Source organism: Pseudopodoces humilis, chromosome 14, assembly GCF_049639895.1.
Source record: "Pseudopodoces humilis isolate 2021_Gansu_Grassland_sample_001 chromosome 14, ASM4963989v1, whole genome shotgun sequence".
Classification (NCBI taxonomy): Eukaryota; Metazoa; Chordata; class Aves; order Passeriformes; family Paridae; genus Pseudopodoces; species Pseudopodoces humilis.
This window is the reverse complement of record NC_142213.1, coordinates 13,160,321-13,183,131: the sequence shown is the minus strand read 5'-3', so window position 1 is coordinate 13,183,131 and position 22,811 is coordinate 13,160,321. Positions and strand designations below refer to the sequence as shown.

General features: G+C 37.9%; 1 protein-coding gene across 1 annotated transcript in view; it reads right to left on the bottom strand.

Moving 5' to 3' along the window:
• The window catches only part of SIAH1 (siah E3 ubiquitin protein ligase 1), a 64,590-nt gene extending 42,975 nt beyond the window's left edge, over window positions 1–21,615 (bottom strand). The window contains exon 1 of the mRNA XM_088062377.1: window positions 21,526–21,615. Coding sequence (XP_087918503.1) covers window positions 21,526–21,586 — 61 coding nt within the window. The 5' untranslated portion in view covers window positions 21,587–21,615. The remainder of the gene's footprint in view (window positions 1–21,525) is intronic.
• Window positions 21,616–22,811: the final 1,196 nt, after the last annotated feature.

Sequence of the window (22,811 nt, the reverse complement as noted above, 5' to 3'; positions counted from 1 at the left end):
CTCCCACAAAGGCTTTTATTACACATGGGAACAGCTTCCCATGTTGTTTATAAATTGCAAATTAAATATGACTTGACCATGAAACTTAAATTCAAGCAAGAGGGCCCATCACTTTGAAGTTACAGCTGTACCTCAGGAATTAAATTTGTTCACTAACTAATCAACAATATTGATGTCCTTCATGGTTACTGATGCTCATAGACAAAACCATAAATATTATGATTATCAAGGGATGTTTTTCTTTATGGACTCATGACAGTGCTGATGTTTGATGTGGTGTTTGGTATCTCAAAAGGAGATCTTGGTAGTTTCTTGGCTTGGTCATAAAGGTCCAAATTCATTTACTCTTGAAGAAAATAAATCAGACATTTGTGAAAGGGTAGTAAAGCAGCTTAACATGTTTCTGTTATATCAAATGGCAAAACCCAAAAATAAATTCAGAGTGAAAACTTCCTCTACACTGAATGAGAAATTATTTTACTGCCATATTCCTGAAAAGGTTTTGTACACCTCTCTTGCAAATCCTATGATTATTACTCTGTAGCACCATTCTGCACGTGAACTTGAATTTAATTTTCAATTTTTTCTTATGATTCTTAGTATTAAAGGGCGCTTACTGGGTCTCAATTAGTTGGATTGATGGTAATTTTTATCTCATAAGAGTAATGCAAACGAAGTATTCAAACCTCCAGACACCTATTGCAGTGCACTGGAGAGAGGCCAGCTTTCACTCACAATGTTCTTTGACTAAATTGAATCCATATGTTTACATGGAATAAAATATTACAGATGTCTCCCAGGGGCAGCCAATCATTATTGAGTGTTTTAATAACCTAAACCAAAAATTCTTTAAGGTGACAACTAACCTTTAGCCAGAAAGATACTTTTGTTTATTTTACCTTTTTTTTTTTTAATAATGCAGGGTGTATTATCCTAATTTCATTCCAACTTGTCATCAACAAAATACTTATCTGGGATAATTCTGAAAAAACTGTACAACAAACCATTTGTGAAAGCAGTAATTACTTTGTTCTAAACATATGGTTCCAATTTTGTTTTTCCTTTTCCCCCCATAAATGTAACTTAGTTGTTGTAGTTTTATTTTTGCAATGCATAAATCTGATATCTTTGAGAGAGAGATCTAGACATAAAAGAAAAGCTACATTCACATTTTAAAGCTGCTTCAGTTGCCCACCATTTTGTCCCCCTAACAATATAGCCCTATTCAACAGGGTACCAGCTCCTCAAGTTTAAATTCATAGAGAGGCTACTATTTAACAGGAAATTCCTGGAAAGACATTTCATCTTTACATTTCTTGGGAAAGTTACTTGATGCTGTCTAAACAGAGTTTACTTGTGTCTGCAGATTGTACACATACAAATCTAAATTCTAGATTTCATAGAAATCAGTGTGAAGTTGACCTGTGACAACAGCAGGTCAAGAAACCATTAATTTTCAATATATTCAAGCATACAGCAAGGTAGTGTGAGATTCTCACCTGGATTTCAGTTTCCTTCTAGATTTACTTTATTGGAAACTTGCAACATGCAGAAAGTAAACATATTGTCCATTTTAGTACTAGAAAGTATATTTTTGATTAAAAATGTATACTAAATATTTTTTTTTATTTATTTACCAACTTGTATCTGCCCTGCTCCAAGTATATGCCTGGTTCCTGTCCTTGAGAATGCCCATTCCTCTCCTATGCAGAAGTCTTATCCTGATGTGCCACTGGGTGTTTAGTGAGGAAAACTCCTTCATTACAAAGATTCCACGCACAAATTTCTTTCTTCCTCAAAACTTCTCTGTGACAAAACTCATCTCCCTTCTCTGTCTCAGTCATTGCAACCATTTTGCATACAGTGAATCTCCTGCCTCCCGATTTACCAGGCATATTTACCATATAAAATGGAAAAATGTGGCTTTATCATAGAGTAGAAGCATGTCCCAGAGACTTCAAGAGAAACTAGTTTTGTAACCAGGAAAACAATTTATATGTCTGTTAAAATACAGTATATAGCTAGAAAAGCTGAAATTCTACACAAGGCACAGATGGTTCTGGAGCATTTCTGTCTGTCCATAAATGCTCTGTGGAGTTACTACTGAGTAACTACTAAGTAATACTAAGGAATGCTCAGCAACATCAGATAGACTGGAGAGTTTAACCATCTTGTTTTAGACTTCCCTAAAATAAGAGGTGGAAATATCTGGGACTTGTTAAAGACTTTCAGTGCATTTGCCATGTGAAGAGACAATGGAACATGCAAAATTGCATCAGCTAAGGCTCTTAAGTACTATCCCCTGAGAAATACTAGTGGGACTAACCCACCAGACATGCAAACACCAAGCCAACACAAACACAGATGGTGAAGCCCTTTGCAGAGCCTATCTGGTGTCAAAGGCAGGAGAAGGTATCAAATTAATTTTGCAGCCTAAAAGTACGTGAAGAATCCAAATTCCTCGACCTCCTTTGCAACAGCACTTAAGCACACTAAAACAGGCAATGATGAAAGAGGGAGAGTTTCTCATCTTGCTTTTGGGTTTGCTACCAAAGACTTCCCTCAGAACTCTCCCAGGGCGAGAGGCTGACAGACCTGCAGGCCCACAGACACACACGTGGCTGCTCCCTTCTCTTCTACTTGAATTTCATATCAATTACTGAAAGGAGATACTGAGCACATCAGTACAAAAATGTCCAGTGTTGTACTGACTTATGGAAGAGATGTCCCAGAGAGGATTCTTCCCTCCTCTACACTGACGGATGCTGTCGCTCAAAATATTCCACCTTTATTCTGTTTGGAGAACAAGATTTAGGCCCACATTTTATTCTGAAGCCAGACTTGTGACTGACAGAAAAGCAGCAGCTTCCAGGAGGGTATTCTGACACCACAGAGAGAGCTGCAGTACACAAATCTATAAAAACTGGATTACAGTTCACCCCCTCCAGGCCCCTCTCCTCCCTTGAGGATCCCAGCCCATTAGTTTAAGGCAGTTATGTACTCAGGTTCCCAATGTATTTTCGTGGAAGCTTCTCGTAATTTAAGACCTGTTGCAAAACTGCAGTCAAGAACAGATAATACCACTCCTTTTAAGTTGCAGCTATTGCTTGCTTCCAAATTATCAAATCTGGTTTCAAATGCCATATTTTTTACATAAAGCAACAGGATCTATCCTATAATTTTTTTCCCCCCAAGAGCTTCACATTGTAAAACAATCAGAGGATGGGTGCTTAAAGCACAATGTAACTATGCCATCCTTGGGTGTTTCAATAATTTTCATTCATATTTAGTTCCAGAGAATAATTTATAGCATCTTCAAAATATTTCACTTTGAAACTTAGATAATGGACTGAGAGTTGCAAAGGAACAAGGTACTGACTATACTTAAGGTCTGCAAGTGCTATAGAACAAAAACAACAGGATTGTAACACACATACCTGCACTTTCATATGAGAAAATTTTTTACAGCTACTCACAACTGAACAGAAAATAAGTAATAAATAGTAAAAAAGGGCAAAGTAGATAATTTCTGACTTTGCTAGTAATGAAACTCATCTATATGACAAACAAAAAGTAGTTGGAATTAAAGTATTCACCTATAATCTGACATCTGTGCTTTTACTGAGTCACATCATATAACATTTATATCATCTGTTGATTCTGGATTTGTCTGTATTTATGCAGGTGCTTTAGTAGGAAAAAGAGCTTAATCTTTTTAGACCAAAATATCTTATCCTGACCATTAATTCTTGGTACCTTTAATCCTGAGGGGAACAAGAGAAGACAGCTTATTTTAGCTTTTCAATCTAGATAAGCACTTGCAGCCTGTAAACAAAACAAGAACAGTAAACGACCCAGTAATTTTTAATTAATCTTTAAGGAACAGATGTTAAACAAAATTTCTGACCACTTCAGAGGTTCTTGATCTGTCCAAGTAGGAAAAAAGGAATTCTCAGCCATCCCTCCACTCCAGACTCAGGCCACAACAATTAACCAGCAAGGATGACCAAGGGCCAGCTCCTGAATCTGTGGCCTGTTCTGCCTTAGTTTGCTTGGGCAGACCAAAAACCAATCTATTTTCTTTCCCCCTGTAGCCTATATTTTCTTTTACATATTTAAGGTAATTTTTAGTCGGCTCAGACATCCTCCTCCTGCCATGGAAATTTACTTCACAAAAAAAGCAGCACTTGGTAGCCTCCTACGTAGATTGTACTTGAAAACATACTTGTAGCTGTAAACTTGTACATTCCTTTTAGCTGGAGCTCTTTTGGAGTTATTGTTATGCCTAGTACTTCTTGGAGAGCACATTTTCCAGCTGTCACTAAGGAAAAATATCTGGAGGTTAGAGCATCAAGCAGTGTTTTCATTACCACACAGAAACTAGGTGGAAAAAGCAAAGAATTCATGTTAAAAAAAAAATAAAAAATGGCAGATTAGGGCCCACACATGCATGCAAATTGAATATGAAAATGCTGATACCACCATAAAAACAGCTTTACCACTAGGACCTTAGGCTTAGAAAAAAATTAAGAATATCTGATTGATTTGGCTGTAAAACCTAGAGTTCTGATTTTCAGAATGGTTTGTAATCTTTGCTGGGTCAGATCCTGAAACAACCAAACAGCTGTGATTTTCTCAGGATCTAAACATATTTTCTCTGCTTTCATCTACTACAACAGTGTCTGAATATTTTCTGTGTTAGAATTTGTAAAGTCCAAAGTATATGCCATGAAAATCTTTGCCATGTGTCTGTCTTGAGTAACCAAATGTTTGACACACCTTTACTTTAAAAATAGAAATTTTTTTCCCCTCAAAATAATTATTTGGTGCTGTCTGGGTTTTCTTGGGCTGAAGCTGGTATCCAGATGTAATTCCAACAGTAAGAAGAGTTTTTCCATGGAGATAATTTGCAGAAGTTCCCAAAGATGTTCAGTGCCTGGGTTTAATCAGCCCGGGAAGCATGTTTCTAAGCCAGAACCACTTAAATGGAAAAGACTTTATCCAGGACTTTGTGATCTACATTGTCCCACGGGAGCACAGCTGTTGTCTTAGCATTTCAGAGACTGAAATTCCATCCTCAGTGTAGCTGCGGTTTGATCTATTAACTACTGTGCCTTGTCACCAAATGAATGAAAAAACCTTGGAAGACAAGATGTTATGTAAATTTAATCCATGTAACAGCAACACTATTTAGCCAAGCATTACCACTGGAGAAAGCCATATTTCACTAAGTGTGGCTTCCACAATATATGGAGTTCTGAACTTGGCTCAGAAACAATCTGAAAAGCCCCATCAGTTATATAAGACACGATAAAGAACAATTCAAGCACAGGACTGATGACAGAAGACACATCTAGAGAACATGTTTAGTGTGTACAGTCCTCTTGAGAAGGAAATCATGCTGGTGAATAACAACCACACAAGAGGCAAACTTCCTGTTGGTAAAGAGCAGAGCTGCCACCAGGGAAGAATCAATGTCACAGCCAGTTTGAACTTAAAATAACAAAGTGTATTAAAAAGAAGAGGAAACAAGTTCAGATGCAAATACCCCTACACAGTGAGTGCTTCACAGCCTGAAAAAAGAACATTGCTTTAAGGTCCCTGCAACTCTCTAATCACATCACTGGTTCTGCAGAGCTCTCCCAGATGGTCCTTCTTGGCTGGCAGGCAGTAGCTGCTCAGTGACAGCAGCGATAAGGCTCAGCCACCGTGTTAAGAGAACTGGGCAGCTCAGGGAGCATGCCACCCTTGGGAATTCCCTGGAGGATTTCCATGGGCCAGTTCCATGTCAGATACTGTCAGTGTACAAAAAGGACCAGCACACCCTCTTGCAGATGTGCTGGGATGGATGTAGGGCCTTCCTGGGAGGCACAGGAAATGGAACTCCTTCCAGGGCCTCAAACAAAGGAGAAGCAGGTAGGTACAGAAAAAACATCATTTTCAGAATGTACATCTTTATTCGTGGTTCTTTATATAAAACCTTATGAACAGAAACAGAGACTCAATCATTGTGAGATTAGCTCAAGAAAAACATACACTTTACATCTTCTCCATTCAGAGAGGAAGCAAAAAATCCCCCTAAACTTAGGTCAATGAGTAACACCCTATTTCCCTAAACTAAGCAGTTGAAATGTCTATAGAAAGTTTCTGTGCATCATTTTTTAGTGAGGATAGACCTCAGACTTTCCTCAGAACCTCCTCTTCTACCTGTTAGCACTTCTCACAGCATTAATTTTGTGTTAGCTCACAGTGTCCTTTAAGGCATGCTCTGTCCCTAGCACACCCCATTTAGCTCCCTGTAGGCTGCCCTGGGTAAATTATGGTGCACTCCTGAAACACCCCAAAATCTCATCCCCATAGTGATCCCACGAGGATTTCCTACTCATGAATAGACTATTTATAAATCTGCTAAGAATCTGAGAGTCAAATTCAAAGGAACACTGGCTTTTACAGAATTTCATAGAGACAGAATTATGCAATTTTAAAGTTTCTTTCAAATGAGGTAGTGATTACTCAAATGAGGAAATGGTGTAAATGCATATTGAGGTAAAACTAATACTGGACACCAAGACCGTGTTATAGAAGGGAAAACTCCAAAACATTCATCTATCAAAATCAAAATGTTTAGCAATAGCATAATTATCATCCTTTATTTGCTACTACCACATCATTTAATATGTTGCATTTTGAATTTCAAAACTTGGAGCTAAATTGAAGCTACTTGATCATTAAAACCAAAACTGAATTTGCCCAAGTGAAAGTAAGTTTTAGAATTCAACACATGAAGAATAACTTGTTCGGTAGAATATGGGGAAAAAAATTCCCAGTAAATGTAATACATCTTGCAAAAAGATTATTTCAAAGGCTTCCTAATTGAATTGCTTTGGCTTACAAGTATTTTTTTTTAATAGCATGCAAACATTTGAAAGCAAATAGGAACAAGATGTCTCTGTACATTTAACTTCAGAATTAACAATAATACCTATTGAAAAGACAGGGTTTTTTTCTGATGTAGAAGTAGGGCCTTTTTAAATAGTACTCTTACAAAAGATAAACCAAAACACAACTTGATTTCTTGTTCAACCACTTTCAGAAAGCCTGCAGAGCCAACATAGAAAAGGTTCTAAGTCTTAAGAGAAGGTGTTTTTAATCCTTTTAATGAGGCAGCAGTAATTGCCTTGGGGGTTCTCTTCAAATCAGCAATATGCTACCACGCTTGCTGCTCTGCTGGGAAGCTGTGAAGTGCATCCTTCCTTCTCCCAGGGCCTTAATTATTGCTTCCTCTGGTGGCCACAGCCCGTTCTGCTTTTCATTAGAGAGCGTTGCAGGGTGGGATCCTCTTCCACACCAGAGCCATGTGCAGCTCAAGTGCCACATTGTGTTAGGAGAGGGCTTTGGAGCCTTCAGTGGGCACTTGGAACTGTGCAAGGTAGTGACTACTGCTGCCCACAAAGGCTTAAACCATCACCTGTAAATTCAGCAACATTTTTACACATCCAAAGCTAAACAACGAATAACTATTCAGAGAACACAGATATATTCAGAGCCTGTAAATCTGTGCTAAAAGTGTAAATTCCCTGATGTCTTCTCTGCCCTGGCTCCACAAGCACAGAATTAGAAAGACAGGAGGTCAGTTTTGAGTGAGTCAACACTTGCTGCAGCTTTTCCTCACTTAAAACTAGGCCATCTACTTACTCTGGATGAGAATTTTTAAAATAAATTTATTCCTGTGCAACTTACTCTAGACACTTCTGTTGAGATCTAAACATTTCTAAGTGGTAAGAACTGCATCCTAAATCCTGTTTCACAATAAAGCAGGTCAGTCTGAACCCCTGTACTGACAATACTGTGCACAGTGTCAACTAGATCTGAACTTTCCTAGAACAGAGAGATCTTTGAAATCACTTTTGGCATTTGTCTGAGAAATGAGAATATTTGCATGCACAATCGTTTTGGAGCTGCCACTGCAATGTATTAATTGGAGAAACTACTCTTACCATACCCAACCCTGCAACCCTACACACTGACCTTTCCAGCAAAGAAATAATACAGAAAGCATAAAACCAGACTGAGCTGGCCAAAAATTGCACAGAAGCATATTCAGAAACTCACAACTTTTGTAGTCTCTGACAACCAAGTACTGTGCAAGTTTGCTGAGCAGATTCAAAACCTGATGTACTTGTGCAGTCCAGCCCTCTCAGGGAGTTTTCTCCTTCCTCGGGCTAGGAATGTGACTTTAAACAAAACTACATAGCTGAGTTATGCTCCCACATCACCATTTAAAAAGAAACTTATAACTGACTTTTGGTAAACTCATTTTCAAAACTTTTCTGTTGATTGGTATGTATTAATCCCTCAGATAAGTACTATTCCGAGATTATAACCATTTACATAATTATTCATAATTAGCAGGGCTATCTGTGTACTACTTGTTATCTAGGACTTTCTGTTGATTACATGTATGCTACAAAGCGGATCTCAAAAATAGAAGCTTCCATTTAATCTCTTCTGCATTACACAGAAATATTTGGCACTTGTTCATAATACATTAGCTTCTAAGTAACATAATAATAGAGCTAGCTGTCTGACTCAGGGCTATTTCTGAAGCTGCTAATTTGATTTTTTTCCAATAAACAGAAAACTTTCCCCATTATGTTGCTTTTCTGCTTGCAATGAATTATCCCAGATTGCTACATAACTAGATAACCTGATATGACAAATTTTGTTTGTTTCATATAACCTTAATTCAAAGCATCCACTACATACCATGATGAATGTAAAGTGAGTTTTTAATAAATATAGTTTATACTTTTGACTGATTTATACAGCAGTAATACATCTTAGGTAGCAAAGGAGGAGGTATGTATGCTCAGGGGGCTGCACTAACACAAATCAGGCCAGGCTGACAGCTGGGCAGATGAACATTCAGGGACATGATGTGAGCTCATTGTGTGGCTGTAGCTGTTCTAGATTAATATTACTCTTACAGATATATTTAATGAGTCTACAGAAAGAGTTTTACCCCATAGTTAAGGGAAGAAATAAATCCAGTTTCACAGTCATTGATATTGGTGTCCATAAAAAATGCTAGTATAGCACACAAATATTGTAATATCAATAACATGTTTCTAGTTTAATTCACAACTGTAAGACTAATCCACAACTGTAATTCTAGAGCTGCACACATTCTGTTCCACTCTGGCCTTGCTCCTGAGCTCAATGGAACAGTTTCAAGGAGAGACGAGAGGATTTTTTTTCATTTTGTGCCGAAAGAGCCAAACAAACAGAGCTGAAGGCTTTTAAAGGAGTAAAGCTGAAACTTCTCTTGTTCAGTAAGTCTTGTCCGTGGAAACTTATTTGACATTTCACAATTTCATATATAGGTTTTGGTTTCAGGATTAGCCTTTCCAGATTCTTTCAGAGCATGAAAGACTGAATTTAAAATGGAATTAATATAACTTTACTTGTTTTTACTGTAAGAACTGGACTAGCAATCATACACAATTTAGTGAATGTGTTGCTATACAACAGTCTTGACCCCACATTTCTCTCAGTTAAAAACTCTGAAATTAATGTGGATTTTGCCAGTGAGAATGCAACTTTACCTCCCATCCCCACCCCTAAACTGTCAAAGATCAAATAACTCCAGAGTTAGTAGCTCATTAAATAACATAGATTGCATAAACAGAATGTTTGATTGGTTCCAGTTTCTCACAGATGAAACTCTAGGGCAGCTCACTGGAGAGCAGCCAGATCGTGTGCAGGGACTCATGTTTTGCCTTTTAGGTAGCCCCAAATTCAAAATGTGCAGATCCTCATAAAAGATTTAACTGTTATGAATAACCTCTAAACATATTTCCTGATTTATATGCAGCTGATATTACCAATACATTTCAATAATAAAATCCAAAATAACCTGAGCATTTACTTCAATTTGCCCATGCCACATCTCAGAGTTTTTTTTGTTTCAACTTAAATGACTTTTCAAAATATGAATCTGAACAATTACTGCTGGAGGTTTAGTGTTATTTCTGTCAGCCCCTTAGGGACTTGAAAGAAGTGGACACTGAAAAACAGTTTCCCTGCCACTCACATCCAAACTGAACATGCTTAGTGAATCCAAGAGACATAAATTAAAATATTCTGGTACCATGACTGATCTGATAATCTCCTTGGGTATCAGAGAATCCACTAGACAAAAACAGCAGCCCCTCTGATTACCACCTCACTGGGGACAATCCAGATATTGGGAAAAGAAATCCATTTGTGTAATGAAGCAGCTGAATAATGGTGACAGTTGCAGTGGCAGCAGAGGAACAATGGAGAGTTGAGAAACAATTTTACTGCAGTGAACTCTTTTCAATAAAAACCTTTCCCTGGTAATTTTGCTGGCAGAGTCCAGTTCCTGAGGACAGTGGGTTAAAAATGTATAAATATATGACAACCCATATTTGTGCAACAGTTGTAAAGCTTTCAGTTCTGCTGTCCATACTGCTCCTCTGGTGAATAAGGACTTCAGCAACCAGATTTAGAATTCTCAGTAATTTCATCCAAAACCTTAAAGTAGCAATATTTAAATAAACACCTTTCTTAGTTTCATCTTTCATATCTGCTTTCATGGAAGGAAAGCAAGTAATGACTGCTACAGACATCTTAATAACAGATTTCATGTGATGTCACATAAGTCATTCTGATTGCTGCTGTCTGAAATAGCAGTACCACATCTTCATCCCCAAAGTTATTTTCAGAAAGACCAATCATCTGCAATTACAGCTGACAATGATGTGAGATGCATATGTAACTTCAGCCAAGTCACCAGTTCATAACTGATGAATACCCAGAGAACCCCCAGGTTTGTGACGAGGTGAGAACATTTTTCTTGCTGGGCATGAAGATGCAGTGGGGCAGTTCAGTGACGGGAGGAAAAGAATGTTAGATTACCCACTTCCAATTTCCAATTAATTTACACATTTTATCCTACATTTCTGCTTTTTGTCCTAGAAACTGCAAGATAAAGTAGTATTATAAACCTTCATATCAGTTTTTGATGCATGGGTCCTCACACTGACATATAAAGTTGCCCAAACAGGCAGGAAGCAGGGGAGGGCCTAGGTTGCAACACACAAATACCACCCATCAGCTGCCCTGGAATTCTCACCAGGCTGACAGGGAGATCCATACATTTCTGTCAGGACAGAAACATGCACACAGCAATCAAGCATCTGGAGATGGGCAGACTATGTTATGAAGGAAGGAGAAGAATAATAGATGGAAGTTTCTTGTTAGAGCAAGAAGAATGCGTGCCCTTAGGCTGCAATAAAGAACAAGACATCCGAATTCCCATTGTCCTTAAGTAACCACTGCAGCCATCTCCACAGACAGCATCTTCGTGGCATTAATGTCACGCTATACAGGCCTCCCTCTCCCAACCACACAGACAAAACCTTCTAGTTGAAGGTTTGGTCAGCTATGATTTCAAATATAGGTCATGTAAGAAAAATGAAGCTCTCAGAAACCAGCTTATTTGTGCTAAGGTCTCCAAGAAGTGCTTAGTTGGCATAATTCAATTTCTTCAGTGTTGTATCAACAAGAATTCTGCTAATAAAATACAAAGTACCCTTCATGGCATGAAAAAAAAAAGGAACTTATAAATGATTCATTATTTTTCAAAAAACACCTATATACAAAGAGATCAAGTAAAAAAAAAAAATCTCTTGTAGAATGGGGTTTTCTTTAAGAGTCAGGGTACCATTACTTTAGTAATTGTGTAGAAATGTGGAAGTAGTTTTTTGTTGTAGAAAATGTCTTATGCAAAAGGTCCTTTCAGGCTGGGAAGGGAGTGCTGGATTATAAGCCATGTTATGCAAGCCTGCTGCTCCAGAAGCCAAAACCCTGCCCCATCAATTGCATAACCAGTTCCAAGGGAGATCTTTACGGAGGAGCTCCGATGGAAATTCAGCAAGTTACCAGCCTTCCACAGGCAATAAACAAGGCATTTACTGTCTCTTGGCATTTACTGGAGCCAATTGTGCACAATTCGATTTCTTTCCCCCCTTCTCATTTCACAGCGTAAACAAAGAAACAACTTACAAAAAACCTGACACTGGGCAGACTGTCTCCTGTTGACACCATTCTGATCTGGGAATCATATTGCCCCTTTGAAATGCTGAACAAGCCTGTAGGCTGCTGGGACAATTCTGAAAGGAAGTGGGAGAGGCAAAAGCAAAACAAGATGCTCTGCAGTGGAATGCACTAAAGAAAACCAAATATTTCAACCAATATTTAAATTCCTCAAATGTGGAACAAAACCTACTGATCTCCTTCTTAACAACTGAAGCCACTAGAAAAAAAATTAGGGCTGATCTATACAGACATGAAAAAGTGTCATGCTCCCCTAGAGATCAAGAGACACCTTACACATTTATTTTCCACATTTCTGCTGTACTGTTGTATTCTCTCTAGAGTGTAGCTCAGTCCTGTTACAGGGCATGCCAAACTTTTGCCAGGTTTACACAGAGCAATCGAGCTGAACAAACAGCATGACTTCCATTTCCCATGTAAACCTACTTAGTCTTGAGTATTAATATTTTTCTTCCTCATTTGCCAGTGCTGCGCTTCCAGAGCCTTCTGCACATGTATTCTCATCTTTACTGGTCTGTGCACTGATTTAACATGCAGGATGCTGTACTGTTGCTTTTCCTCATAATAAAAGGCAAAGGGAGAAAGAAAGATCCAAAGTCCAAGTCTTGAGAGCCCATTGGCCAAGTCTGGTCAGGGGATTACATTTTCCACAGCCAAAACCACGCAAAGGACACATATGAGTTTTGCTGTTTCTGAGAATTTCCCCCACTTCCTTACTTCTTTTTTGCTTGTCCTGTCAGTATCATTCAGCTTGGAAAGGATGACTGGAGGTTTCACTCAGGCTGAGGCTATTCTTAAGAAATACAGTTTTGTCAATAATTTTCCTGTAAGTCATTCAGCAGAGCTGAAACACCTCAAAAAAAGACCTGAGCTACTATTCCTTTATAAAAAGACTAAAGCAAAAATCATACCCATGTCTGAAGAAAGCAACTGCAGTAATTCAGAAGAAAAATTACTCACCATTCTCACACCATTATGTTCACATTTGACAGGATGAAATCAGCCACCATCCAAAAGACCCTAACTACTTCTAAGTCTCTGTAAGTAATTAGCTGTAAAAAGCAATGTTGCAGTTTGTAATATAGAACCCAGCAATCAAAGAGCTGAGCATTAACAGGAAAAACTAAAAAAAAAGGCCTTTATGTTTTTGATTTCTAGGATTCCTTAGATTTATAACATTAAAATTGATGAAGTTCACCATCGGCACAAATCCCCCTTTCTTCCTTCAATCAGACTGCACAACAAAAATGATTGAGCAACCTATCCTAAATATCTTTAAGATTCCTTCAATCATCCTGGTCATAGCTCAATCTGGACTTTATTATAAAAAACTAGGTAACCAAATGCAAAGATAAAAATTATAAGATTAATGATGAATTAAAAGAAGCAATATTACATGTGATAAACAAGGCACAAACCAATTGCATGAACTGTCATTTTTGAGGTTCTACAATGCAAACCAGCTCTGGGTAAGTAACTTTTTCCCCTTCACAATTAATTTTCCTATTAAATTAATATTCATTAGTCGGAGCATCATGATCTTATCTTGGGCACACAGAGAATTCCCTTTACTTTGCAATTTTATTAAGTTCATCACGCTAATTTCTTCCCAATTTCTTAAAATCCAGCTGTTTTGTTTTGAGATGTTAAAATTCCCCCTGAAAGATCATTTTGACCATGCATGTTCCCATAGTGTTCTAAAAGTCTCTTTAAACACTGACAAAGTTAAGTAATGCATGTTGGAGCTTAGCAAAGTAAGGTCTTTTCAACCATCACCTCGGCCCTTACATTGTTTTCTAATTAGTGCCTGCTTGAACCTATGCCAAACAACACACCCTTAGCTAAGCATCTGTTAAAAAAGTAAATTACTCAGGTTGTGCAATCCCTTTTAACTCTGTCAAGCCAAATAAATATTGCCTGGACATTATGGAGACGCTTCAGGAAACCAAACAGAAATGTGCTCATAATATATAACCTGAGCTGTTTTCAATTAATAATAAAATCTTCTGGCAGAAGGGTAGTGCTCCAAAAGCACTTGTTTTCCTTTGACATCAATGGGAAGGAGCCAGTTAGGCACTTCTGAAAATTCCATCAGGTACATATCTGAATATTCAGTTACCAGAAATATATTTATAGCCAGAATTTTCAATGAGCTAGAGTGGTCTGGATAAAGTGCATATTTACAATCCATTGTGGTAGCTAATGCTGTGGATTATACTTTTAAGAAGAGACACACATCTTCTGAAGCAAAGGATGCCCAGATGTATTCTCTGCATGACTTTAAAGAAGTCAATAGAGATTGTCCTAGTGTAACACATAAATTACTCATGTTTTTGATAAAAAGGATTGTATTCCCAGGAAACAAAAAGACATTAGGGCAGGTGTGTACAGATACAGCACAGTCAGGCTACATCAGACATAAGGAACCTGTGGATCTTATTTTTAATATGTAGTATGACTTTCAAGCTAATTACCTCCACAAACTCAACTACATAGGACGAGTTTATTTTCCACCCAGGCACTTTCAGTGAAACAAAAGAAGTTAGAGCTGCATCTACTTATAGACAGGATTTGCTTAATGGTTACAGTCCAGGTCAACCCCCCAAGGTTTAGTTATTTATTATTAAATAGATATTAATAAATTATTGCAAATACAGTTTTTTTTAGGCTTAAGTATGTTTTTAATGAACTCTGGCAGTGATTAAGGAGCAATTTGAATTAGGTAGATTAATCATATTCATAAACTCCGAAGAGCAGATAGCAGGTAGAATTTGTGAGAGAACATTGTGTGCTTGTCACCAACTACTACTGATTTTGTTGCAAGTGCTGCTAGTCTTCACACCCTGGCAGTGTCAGTTTACCATTCAGTTATAAAGATTAGACCATGACTAATAAATTTGTGTAATTCATAGGGGGCAATACCAGTGGTGAAGGCAACTGTATTTTACCCTGCATGTACAAGAGCATTTAATTTATTATATGTGACATTTATCTATGTGAGATATATGTATATAGCATATTCTGTTGGGAATAGGGACAGTAGTATTAAATACTAATAAGAAGACTAAAAGCAGGCTGACAATCACAACTCCCACCACCTGCAGGTTACCAGGTGATCCATTCTTGGATTGTGCCATTTATACTCTTGTACGCAATCTAAAGAGTTGTGCAAAATCTTTACTGTTAATATCTTCATAGGACAGCAGGTTCCAATAATGATGTTAAACATGTGGTTTTATGGCCATATTGAATATTAATAACACTGACTGCATTACAAGATATATAGGAAGGAAGAAGGAAGGACACAAACATGTATGGTTAAGATGGAAGCCATCCTGAAAAGCAGCAAGTCACAGGAAGATCTGAGGGTCATTGCAACTAACACAGTTCAGCTCTTTGTGCAGCCTTGTAACACAAAGGGTCTGCAACACCCACATTAATAATTGTAGTACTTAAGCAGTTCTTTACAATGGATTTTTGCATATCTGTGAACAAGAATATTGAGTAGAAATGACATCTGCAAATGTTTGGCAAGACAGCTTCTCTTCAACTATAAAAGTATTTTGGAAAGCTTAGCACTACAGTGACACAGGAGGAATAAGGTTAACAAACCTCAGTTTTGTCAAAGAAAATTTTTTTTTGTCAAAGAAAATTCTAAGCACAGGTATTTACACGTTAGAAAAAGTGCTTTTCAATTCTGCTGAAAACCAGAAATGGATGCAAGAAAAAGTCAGTATTTCCTACCAGTGGGGTTCCACTGCTTTTGATAAACATTTTTATCAGCATGGGTGGCAGAAGGATCCCTCACCTAGCCACTTACTCATCATTAGATGGGTCATCATGGCATCCTCTGTCCTAATTCTCTATCTGCAGCATTTAATCTCCAGGATGAAAGAAGCTGAACCGTAGGACAACCATCCAGATTATTAGGTGAACTACAATTGCCTGTCATCTACATGTCAGGCTATACAATCTACTGCCTGCTTGGCTATAAAGTCCATGAAAGTGCAATATAACTCTATTTATTAACTACACAACAGCATGAGACTAATTATGAACATAGCAGAATGCTCGTAGCTTCTGCAGAAGCAAGCACAGAGATTCCTTGAACAGCAAACATTAAGTATTTAAAAATGTATTACTGATTTACAACTAAGTACATGTAATGAAGAAGCCAAAGTTAAAGATAAGTAAGAAATTTGCCTGGGATTCCATAGTAACAATTAAGTTGTCATATCAAGGCATTATTTTGCCTCAGGGTATATGTGAAATGATAGTAGTTCTACACACAATAGCAATATACACCCTAAAGGAACTTACAACATATGGACCAAATGAATATAAATACTACATCCTTTCCTTCCCCACATTCATTAAGAACGTAACAGTATGTCCATGACTTTGCCAAGAAAATCTGCATTTAGTGGTAAAGAATACCTATTGAATAAGATATAATAAATGAACATGAATATCTCTATCAGGTTCAAACAGAATTCACCAAGAAGTTGTGAATTTGGTTATCTGCAGTTTTTCTTTCATTTGCAGTTTCAAAGCTGCAAAATTCAAGCCTATTCATGCTTTCAGTGGGTTTATTTAAATTTCTTAACATGATCTACATAGAAAGGCTAGTGTGATCGAGATTATTCTGTTAAATTTAATGTTTTGCATAATGAAATGCAGGGCATGCCATTTTCTATAAATCTCAAATGTGGAGAACTATAGATAAAATAGGTTAAGATATGTTGACATCACCTGCACAATAAGGATATTTCCAAGATATATTCACCTTAAATTTTCTTTGTTTTCACCAACAGTAGCACATTCAAGCACAATTTTTTAATAAAGCAACTCATTATATTATTAAACTGCCAGACCAGACTTTCAGCAGATGGAGTTAATTAACAAACGTAGTGCACTTCAACAGGCAAAGAACATCTAAAAAAGTCGGAGTTAAAAGCAAAATGGTAATACATGGAACACTGATCAATTCCATACCGCTTGCTAATTTTGTTATTGTTAAGAGATCTTGTCTTCTGCAGATTTACCTTGATGACTAAACAAGTGTATAATCTGTGAAATTTATACTCACTGTGCTGAGAAACCCCAATGGCTTTATGCTGGAAACCTTTTCATGGGCTATTTCCTGTTGACTCGCTCTGCTTAGGTATCTAGCTAGTTTTCCTTGGCAGTATTTTCTGTTGCCAAAAGATTGGAATGTTGAGGCTCTTACACTGACACACAGGTTTTCTATGTGTGTGATCTCCCTGTTTTACACATCCTGGCTGTTCTGAAAATGCCAAATGAAATTGAAATGCTGCAGAGAAAGATTATTTCCTTCCCACAAAAATATATGAGGTATGTTTTGTGTCTGCAACTCTGTGTACCAACTTACACACAGAAAAACAACATGCAAAGATGATCCTACCAAAATTCACTGTGGTTTAATTGTTCCAGCACAGAAACAAGCCACATTTCTCAACTCAAGTTTTGCTCCACTAACTTTAATTTCTTCATGAGCACAGCTAGGCAGTGGAACAAGAGGCTTCATCTCAGTTCTTGGAGGTTTTAAAAACCCAGCAGGGTAAGGCTCTGAGCAAGCTGATCTTGTAGCTGACCTTGCTTTCAGTAAGAGCCTGAACTAGGCAATGTCCTGAGGTCCTTTCTGACTCAAATTGATCTGGGGCTATATTGCCTCAGTGAGTAAAATTGGGCCCTAACTTGCACTAGCTGTTAACTAAATGTAACAGCAGGGACAATAAAAGAAATTTAAGATCTCTTTTTTAAAAACATGCTTAGAATTCACTGCAGAACATGTAAGGAACATGAGTACTGAAAAAAACAAAGAAAATGAAAAAGCCCCCCACTAATTTTCCTTTTTTTTTCTTTTTGCAAAAGGAAGAAGAAGCATACTAAGTGCTGACTCTGCTATTTGGAAAAGAGGAGCATTTTTTTCCTATCAAAATTCTCATATCTACACATGAAGAATTCCTTTTCTTCTATACCTCTTATCAAAAGAGTGCTCTGTGAAATTATCTTGGGGTCTGCCATATAAGCTTGAAGCCTTATTTTTGCTTTAATAACAGTAGATTTTCACAGTTACTGTGTTTGTGGGGAATCTTGAATCCTGATTTGCATATGTACAGCTAATAAATGTACCAATACAGAAGGATGTCTAAGACCACACTGCATTTTGTTTACATAGATACATAACTATTCAAGGACTCTGCATAAGCATTGGTTAAGAGAGGTAAGTTACTGTAGATGGGGACAAAAAAAATATCCAAATAATTTGTTTTTATGCTTAGAACTTTACAAGCACTGAAAAACCATGGATCTTTAGATAGCTGCCTTGATTCTACAAATGAAATTCTATTCTGTTTTCTAATTCAAGATCTTATGTTTGCCATTGAGTAGGCAAACAATGGGCCAAACAGAACAAATGTACAGAATCACAGCAAACATGATCAGCCTTTTCAATAATACATTTAGTGGAAAAAGTTTAACCATGGAGACAATTTTCTCCAAACTTTAAAAAACCAAACAAGCATGTAATCCCGTTAAGGTCAGCTGAATAACATCTGTGGAACTGGAAAGATGGTCTATGATATTCAAGTATAATTTTAGAGTATTTAATAGATAGTGTTAATGAAATGAATAAGGCTATAAGCTTCCTAAATAGAAAATTCACTGTCATATGGACTATGTCCAAAGACAGTCTTTGTGCCAAGATTTTTCTTTAATTCCTGAGCTGTTTTTTGAGGGAGAACAGTTCCAGTAAATAGATTACAATGGGAACTAAGCATCCTGGCTCAAATAATGAAATCTGATACTGCCTCCACAGGTAATGTGCAGTTTTCCCCAGTGAACAAAACTTCAGTTCACCCCATGGACAAACCTGCTGGGAGGGTTCTGGGGCACTACAATGAATTACTTCCTTCAGACCATATGCTCCTTGCAAGACCATGTGCCCTTTATGACAGTCCCAGATTAACCCAGTTTGTGTGAACTCAAACCCCACACATGGCACTTTTGTAGGCAGTAGGAATAACTAAGAGTCCCATTTTCTAAGAAACCCCTGCATGATAAAAAAAAACAGCCCCTGAAAAAACCCCAAACCTACCCCCTCCAAAAAGTACCTGCCACCAAAAAATAAGACATACCCACCCAAAAAGAAGGCTAAAAAAAAGTTTTGTGTAAGTAAAACATATGAAACATACTTGCATTGCAAAGAGAAAGGAAGAGATTCACATATTCTTAGTCCAGGTAAAGCAAAGTCAAGAGTGGATTTGCTTTATTAAACTAGTTAAAACATAAACCCCCATTTTAGGACATTTACAAATTAAACCTAAACTGTAGACCAGTTATGATGCCTCTGGAATTCAGAGAAACATGCCTGTCTACAAGTCTTTTCATCTTCAGATCCACAAGCAATTTTGTTCCATGAAATAAGTGGTATGTTCAATATTCCATTTGTGAGTGCATTGGCTCTTGCAACTTAATTAAATGCCTCACTAACTTCACACATCCAAGCATTCCTGCATGGCTGCCTCATATTAAACAATTCACAAGAAACAGGAAATATCACAAAACACTTCTGTAATCAGATATGGCATTACACTATAAATTATTTTCTTGTTATAGAGTCTGTGCTAATAAATACAGAAGCAGCTGGTAGAGAAGCCTTTATGGTTAAATGGACCATCATCTCTTTATCACTGGTTAAGCAGAGGGGAATTCCTAAGGAGACAAACACTTGTAAGAAGCTTACCTCCCAACTGCCAGGCCAGGGAGATTAACAGCATTGTCAGTCACAGTCTTGGTTTGAAAACACAGGTGTCTGCTATGGAAGGCACGAGCCTACCTTGAAATGGAAAAATGTAAAACCCCTCCCTCCAAATTATTATAATTTTGAAATCAAGGGGCTCTATTCTCTCTATGGGAATAGGAATAACAGTTCTTTATTAGTATGTATAAATAAAAAAAACCTACAAGTTAATAGGAAAATTAAAATAAAATGCAGTAGTACAAAAAACAGAGCCAGAGTACAAGCTGGCACCCTGTTGGTCAGGGTGTTGGTAGCAGTCACATTAAGTGGTGGCTGCAGTAATCCTGGAGTGACAGATGTGGTTCTGTTGAAGCAATGATCCTGTAGAAGATCATAGTTTTCCTCAACCCACAACAGCTTATTCTAACAGAAAGAGTTCCCATCCATGGCAGGGGGCTGGAAGTGAATGATCTTTGTGGCCCTTCCAACCCTAACCATTCTATGATACATTTAAAAAAAAAACAAAACCAGAAACTCAAAAAAATAATGACAAAAAACCCCACCAAAAACCTGCTTGTGCCAATGCTTCAAGTAAGCAACATAAACATTCATGCTAACTTCTGTATTGAATGGCAGATGCAAGAGTTATGGTGGAGGATGAACTATGAGCCTGGAAACCACCAGCAAAAGAAAAACTTGGGAGGGAGAGGGAGACAGAGCTTCTTGACAAGCTCTCTTTCAGGCCAAGAGGATTCTGACTTCACATTAATGGGAGATCAAAGCATCAATACATTTTCTGTGCCAAAGACGTTCAGAATGGCTCTGGCATACTTCAGATGGAAACGCTCTTTCTGCTTTGGAAAAGTAACATCCTGTGCCAGGTTTAGACAAAACTAGACACTGATGCACACTGAAGTTCCTATGAAAGCATTTCAAGGTTGGTCTCTTCAACAAGATCCTGAACTCCCTGTCTTTAACGCTAGCAAGTGACAACTGCTAGTCCTGATGGCTCAGTATCTCAGAACTCATAACTTTCTTTTGTTCTCATTTGTTTAAGCACCAAACACAGGATGGACCCTCTAAACACAATCTCTGCCTGCACCAACAATTGTAATAAAACCAGTGCAGCCTTTGTCACATACTCCAAAATTCCAACTGCTCATTTCCATGCAGCTACTTCATGTTTATACCTCTAGCTTTGAGCCTCTCTCCCGAGACCCTTTCCGTTTTCATGGAAGCAATGATCAGAGCTGGAGCTGCACCCAGCTTAGCAAGCCTACACTTTCACTGGCATTTTCCCCCCTCTCAGAGTTCTGTGGATCTTGCAACAAACTGGCCACCTTCTGGCCAGTTTACATGGAAATGCTGCACAGCCACGTGGCTGCAGTTGTGCATTTCCTGTGGCATATGACACGCTGCTCCAGGTGCTGCTAATGGCATAGGACCTAAAACACATTTACCTCCCACTGCAAATCTACATCTGATTTCTTTTCTGGGGCTATCACATTTTAGTGATATTCTATGAAGACAAAATATGGGCTTTTCAAAAATGTAAGTACTTAGGTGCTAAAGCCACACTTTACCTGAAGCACTGTAGGACTTCAGAAGTATTTACTTACCTATGCATTTCTGAAAATGCCACAGAGTTCCTTTCTGTATCTTTAGGCCACTAAGTTCCATGAGCTCTGAGTACCTTCTTGAAATAAACCTGCCCTGTTAAAACAAAAAAAAAAAAAACCCAACACATTACTTTCTTTTACTGTGGATTTACAGATCATGTGGCATAGAAGAACCTTAATTCAGCTGGGCCTGTCAGGTGTTTCCATAATATCAATTACGCATCATTCCAGAATATATTCTGTTCACCTGGGAGCTAAATTACCTTGTCTGCAGAGTCTTGCTTTGGGAGTCCAGGGGGAGTGGGGTATCACAGATGCTTTTAATATAGTGTTTGCTGAGAGCTTCAGGGAGCAACCTGGCTGAAAGGGAACACAGAGAAGGCTGCAGCAACCGCTATGTGTGCCCTACACACACATCCACCTTATTTCTTCCAAGATACACATAACAGAAAATGTGCACCTATTTCCAAGACTGTTCAGTAGCCTAGAGTGTCAAATCACTTAGTAGAACACAGAATCCTCAGAAAGGCTCTTAATTCAGATCAAATGTTCTATTTGATCAAATGTGTAAAATTTTATGCCTGTTGAATTTGTACTTTACAGTAGGATATGACTCAATACCCAGCCCTTTCCACAACTAGAGTCTGTGCAGAGTGAGACAGTAACACTGCCTGTGATACTTTAATAAGTTGTTATAACTCAGAGTCTTTTCTGAAATATAAACACAGTTTTCAACTAGACCGTCAGATTTTTATTCATGGTATAGAACTTGCTCCCTACACTCACCCAGTGTGCTTCAAAGCTCTGAATGTTGCTGATTATATTCCCCACCCTTCTGCACATTGATACCTGAGCAGCCCTCATGCATTCACTGACCATGAGATAATCTGAAACAAGATTCTAACGGACAGATTTTCTGCTTTTTTCACCCAGCAAGAAATTGGAAACCAATATTCATAACTTCAATTTTTCATACCTAGAAAAACTCCTACTTTCATAGCAGGATGCAGTACTATTGACTTTATTGCATCACAATGGCACACAGCCTCTGTTTGTTTGATACCAAACAAGGCTCCTCCTTGCCCACCAGCCTGTCTTCTTTAATTTAGCTGAATTCATCTTGCCTGTGTTTCTGTATGTTTACAGCATTAGCAGATATGCTAATGAAACTGTTTCAAAGTACACCTACCCCTTATAGGAGGAAGAGAATATGTGCTTGCAGCACTAGTATTTAATCCATAACCACCACAGCTGAACTGCAGTCCTAGTAACAAGAAGGTGTCACA